Source organism: Portunus trituberculatus, chromosome 38, assembly GCF_017591435.1.
Source record: "Portunus trituberculatus isolate SZX2019 chromosome 38, ASM1759143v1, whole genome shotgun sequence".
Taxonomy (NCBI): Eukaryota; Metazoa; Arthropoda; class Malacostraca; order Decapoda; family Portunidae; genus Portunus; species Portunus trituberculatus.
The window spans coordinates 3,838,955-3,843,954 of record NC_059292.1 but is presented as its reverse complement, the minus strand read 5'-3'; the positions used below and the strand labels follow the sequence as shown (position 1 = coordinate 3,843,954).

Sequence of the window (5,000 nt, the reverse complement as noted above, 5' to 3'; positions counted from 1 at the left end):
CGACTTGTCTATTTTCTGTTGGTTCAGCTATCCATTGAGGTGATCAAGAGAGTACTCAAACTACTCTTTCTTTCTCTCGGAGTCTGGCATCCATGCGTGTACCCTTCACAGTGACCCGCTCGTCCCTGGCATTCCTGGGGTTTAGGGTCAGCCACGTGCCTCACTTCTCTGCTCCTTTCTCTGTCTGTGCAACGGAATACTAAAAAAGATCAGCTGCATTCCATTATGATCGCTCAGTTAACGTTATGAGCCACGGGGAAACATTTCAGCGTCATGTTTCTTGGACCAAATGCTGTGAAGGAAGTTGCTTTCGGTGTCATGACTGTAGTGGTAGTTTAATAAGCATTTTTTGTAAGTGTCTAAGGATTGTGTTAATGTGTGTGTGTGTGTGTGTGTGTGTGTGTATGTGCATTCGTAATCTATAAATTTGCGTTGTGTTTTATAAAGGATTGATTTATCTATCCATCTATCTGTATCTTTTTATGTGTGTGTATGGAATCGTAATTAATATTTATTTTTATGTTTGTAGTAAATACATGTATTCACAGATCCATCTATCTATATCTACTTATCCCTCTATTTGTGTGTGTACAGTCATAATTGATAACTCTAAATTCTGTTTGTAGTCAGTGGATTCATCTGTGTGTGTGTGTGTGTGTGTGTGTGTGTGTGTGTGTGTGTGTGTGTGTGTGTGTGTGTGTGTGTGTGTGCGTGCGTGCGCGTGCCTCACCCATTCTTCACCTTCTCTTATCTCACTCCCAGGATGCGGGGACGCACCGTGCTGGTGGCGGCGGTGCTGGTGGTGGTGCTGTGGGCCGTAGTGAGCGCTGGACCTGCACCGCTCGAGGAGGACCTGCTGGAGGAAGAGGAGGAGGAAGCCGAAGAGACACTGACTAGGGTGGAGCGCCAGGGTGAGGAAAACACACACACACACACACACACACACACACACACACACACACACACACACACACACACACACACACACATCAGTACTCTAGTGACGTATCATATTCCTCGATGACGTTATGTACTGTATATATGACAGCTATAGCAATAGTAGTGATAATAGTAATAGTAGCAGTAGGAGAAGATGTACTATCTACTACTACATCACATTCCTCTACGTTATTCAATGTATATACGATTGGCTCTAGTAGTAGTAGTAGTAATAGTAGTAGTATCTAAAGTATAGTGTTTCAGTAAACTACTGCATCATTATTAACATTATGGTCTTCATTTCCAGCACAAGGTGAGCCGGGAACGGGACAAGCTTGGGTTGTAGCGCCTCATGATAGGAGTCCCCTGCATGGCGGCATCTAAAGTAGTGTTGCTATTTGCGAGCATGACTTAGAGTATGCGTTCATAAAACTTCGCAGCTTCCTCAACCAGCCAGCCAGCCAGCCCTATAGTTCCCTGCGATGATTGATGGTTTTTGTCAATCCGTAATGAAATGCTTTTTCTTTAACGAAATAGAAACAGGAAGAGATAATTAGCTAATTTTTTTTTTTATCAAATTGAAAGAAAGATTGGTGATATGATAATGGGGAAGAGAGATGAATAGAAACTACAGATGTAAATTGTTTTAAAAAGACATGGGTAGAAAATGAGTAAAAAAAATCCTGCGTGAGGTATTACAGTTGATTCGGGATTGATGGTCTGTGTGAGACTAAGTGAGACGCAGCAGAGAAGCAAAAGAGAAGAGGTGAAATAAATGATAAATGATGATAATATACGGCTTTGGAAGCAAACCACGAGGAATAACTCAAGACTTCAGTATTAGAGGTATCACAAATTGAATAACAAGTTGATGATTAGACAAAAAAAAGGTGCAATAATACTCATGGGGTGTTAGTGATTGAGTGAAATGCAGGTGAAGCAGTGAAGAGTAATAGAAAAGAAGATGTAGACCTGTATAGTTTGTCCATCCTATGTAAAGCACGACGTCCAATGAAGTGTGGCTTCCATCCTTCTCGAGATGACACATACGTATTCTCAAGCGTTTCATCTTCTTAAACTGACTATCTTTAACTGGCTGTAGTGGAAGTAATTGATGATATCATTGAAGATTTAAGAAGAACTCTGCAAGCCATTATGAAACACACCCATGAGAATTTGTATATTGATTTCCATAGTCTTTGAAGAATAGTCTTTGTGAGAGAGTCTTTTAAGAATACAAGCCGCCGCATTACTACTACACGAGGGAACTTAGAGTCTACCTGGAGGATCGACTTTCTCAGGGCTTTTAACTTGTCAGGCCTGATTCGTTGCTGAGAGTGTAAGGAGAGTGACGTTTACTTACACATCATTTGCATTGTAGCTCATAAAAGTCATATTCATTATTAGATTCTCGTAAATATAGTCGTTGTGTCGTTGTGTGGGTGCACTTTTGCTGTTTATTGCTGATGCTTTAGAAATTAACTACGCGTGCCATTGTTTTCCGCCATGCCAAGTATATATCAGTGTTTGGATTGATTTGTTGTATTACGCTTTGATTGATTACATCATAAATCGATCGGCTTAGCGTCAGTTATAAGAATGTTTACATATAGCAATTTTAGAAGTCATTGAAATGAATCTCAAGTATTATCAGAATGATGCTTCCAGAATTATCTTTCATTTGAGTCTTTAGTAATCCTCGTTAGTCTGAGGAGAGGTAAAATTATGAATATCCATGCTGATGTCAGGTGGTCGTGGGAATCGTGCCGGCGGAAGGCGGAACATCAACTGCAACCGACGAAAGAACAGAGACAAATTGGAATGCCGGGGTGAGTGAAACACTTAATGTTCCACTGAAGCTTGACTTTCTGTTTTGCAAGTTTTATTGTGAGTTGCGCTCGTTATTGTTGTTTGACTTTCCGTCACTAATTGACATGATAATCGCTACATGCTTCTACCCAGACCTGAAGAAATCACAAAACAAATAGGGGTTCATGAAATTTCGTTTAGAATTTAGTAGATCAATTCCCAACAGCGTTACACGACAAACTGGTAACTGTTGTGTTCCTTACCACTGATGAGCTTGGATATGTAGGTGCTAATTGATTACAACACCAAAGTCACACTGACCTGTTACTGTCAGTATGGTAATCGATCACTGGACGCGCCGCTTAGTGAAGAGAGGTGCAGGTTAAGGCCCAGATAACATAAATAGAGTAGTTCTAATAGAATAGATGAGAATGTCAAATGTGTGTGTGTGTGTGTGTGTGTGTGTGTGTGTGTGTGTGTGTGTGTGTGTGTGTGTGCACGCGTATACGTAATCGGTCAAAGTATGCACCATCTCTTTGATGCTACTCAAGACAGCATTTATGAAACAAGCATCGAGGAACAATTATTTCTATTCGTGGGCGAAATTTCTGCGTCAGTGTCAGCTAGAAGGAGTTTCGAAGTTGGAAGGAGCGGAGGATAAGTTTGGGGAATTAAGGGGACTTTCTCACAGTGATGTAACTTAAGTCTGAGGCTTGGCTGTGCTTGTGTAGAGAACCTGGCTTGGTATTCTGGATCGTGACTCGTGCACTTGTTCCATTACCAATAGACTCTTTGGTATTGTGTACTAACCCATTCATATTAGGAAGTTTGTATGTGTATGTAGCGTTTCTCATCATTGTTTTCTTGAATGACGAAACGTGTCTATCATGGTTCATTTTATCCCTTCCACTAACCCAAACTGTGAAGAGAACTATGCTACCTTCTCTCCTTGCCTCTTCGCTGCAAGTGCTACTGCCGAGGCCTCCAGTGTCATTGCTGCCTCACATAACCAAAGCATAAGAAAATCATAGACACTGAACTTATATCACTGCAAGGCGTCTTCTTCATCACCTTTCCTTACTTTCTTTGTGGAAATGTTTGTCTGTATTTTTCTCCTCCTGTAATGGTTTAATGTTTACTTACTTTCTCTCTCTCTCTCTCTCTCTCTCTCTCTCTCTCTCTCTCTCTCTCTCTCTCTCTCTCTCTCTCTCTCTCTCTCTCTCTCTCTCTCTCTCTCTCTCTCTCTCTCTCTCTCTCTCTCTCTCTCTCTCTCTCTCTCTCTCTCTCTCTCTCTCTCTCTCTCTCTCTCTCTCTCTCTCTCTCTCTCTCTCTCTCACACACACACACACACACACACACACACACACACACACACACACACACACACACACACACACACCCTCACGCCGTCTTTGTTACAGGAGGGCCTCAGGGTGCTTTCAACCCGCTCAGCTTTTTCACTGGAGGCGCCGGTGTCCCTCAGTTTGGGCTGCAATTCCAGTCTAGCCAACAGCCTCAATTTGGCCAGCAATCTCAGTTTGGCCAGCAATCTCAGTTTGGCCAACAGCCCCTATTCGGCCAACAGCCCCAGTTTGGTCAACAGCCACAGTTTGGCCAACAGCCCCAATTTGGCCAACAGTCTCAGTTTAGCCAGCAGCCACAGTTTGGCCAACAGCCCCAGTTTAGCCAGCAGCCCCAGTTTGGCCAACAGCCCCAGTTTGGCCAACAGCCCCAGTTTGGCCAACAGCCCCAGTTTGGCCAACAGCCCCAGTTCGGTCAACAGCCCCAGTCTGGCAAGTTTGACTTCTTCCCGCCAGCTGTGTTCGGGCCAGTCAACCCGCCCCAGACCTTCGATCTAAGTTAGTTGCTACACAGATGAATTTCACATTAGAATAGTTGCAGTACATAACAGAAGCCCCCTAAGTGCGTGGTGGTTGCTAAGGGTGTGGTGCTGGTGACGGGTGCTGAGTTAGAAGTGCTGGGCTGCTACTCTCGGTCGCTTACGGTGGAGGTGAATTACGAGTAATGGGGGACGTGCATGACATATGAGTGAGGCACAGAGAAAGGTTTATATTTATACAAAAGGTAAGTTATTTCACCCTTTTAGTGGTAGTTATGGTATTAGTAGCAGTAGTATTAAGTATAGTTGTAGTAGTTGTTGTAGTAGATGTAGTAGTAGTAATATACAACACTACCTTATTTATTTTTTTCAAAGCTTCTGATTTCATTGCACTCTCGCCGGTCGGCCTGAC

The 5,000-nt window shown here is 43.0% G+C and overlaps 1 protein-coding gene and 1 long non-coding RNA gene across 9 annotated transcripts in view; one reads left to right on the top strand and one right to left on the bottom strand.

Annotated features, from left to right (window-relative positions):
* LOC123514762 overlaps nt 1-4,249 on the bottom strand; it is a 4,902-nt gene extending 653 nt beyond the window's left edge. The window contains exons 1-2 of one of the 2 annotated variants that reach the window (XR_006677700.1): nt 4,118-4,249; nt 2,983-2,988 (exon numbers count right to left, since the gene is read on the bottom strand). This is a non-coding gene — a long non-coding RNA (uncharacterized LOC123514762). Of the gene's footprint in view, nt 1-2,982; nt 2,989-4,107 lie in introns of both variants that reach the window. The other variant, XR_006677699.1, reaches the window with a different exon arrangement.
* LOC123514761 (proclotting enzyme-like) overlaps nt 1-5,000 on the top strand; it is a 28,192-nt gene that overhangs the window by 17,288 nt on the left and 5,904 nt on the right. For 3 of the 7 annotated variants that reach the window (XM_045272870.1, XM_045272869.1, XM_045272871.1), the window contains exons 2-4: nt 763-911; nt 1,247-1,252; nt 4,170-4,607. In XM_045272870.1, coding sequence (XP_045128805.1) covers nt 763-911; nt 1,247-1,252; nt 4,170-4,607 — 593 coding nt within the window. Of the gene's footprint in view, nt 1-762; nt 912-1,246; nt 1,253-2,687; nt 2,769-4,169; nt 4,608-5,000 lie in introns of all 7 variants that reach the window. The other 4 variants (XM_045272874.1, XM_045272872.1, XM_045272873.1 and 1 more) reach the window with 3 other exon arrangements.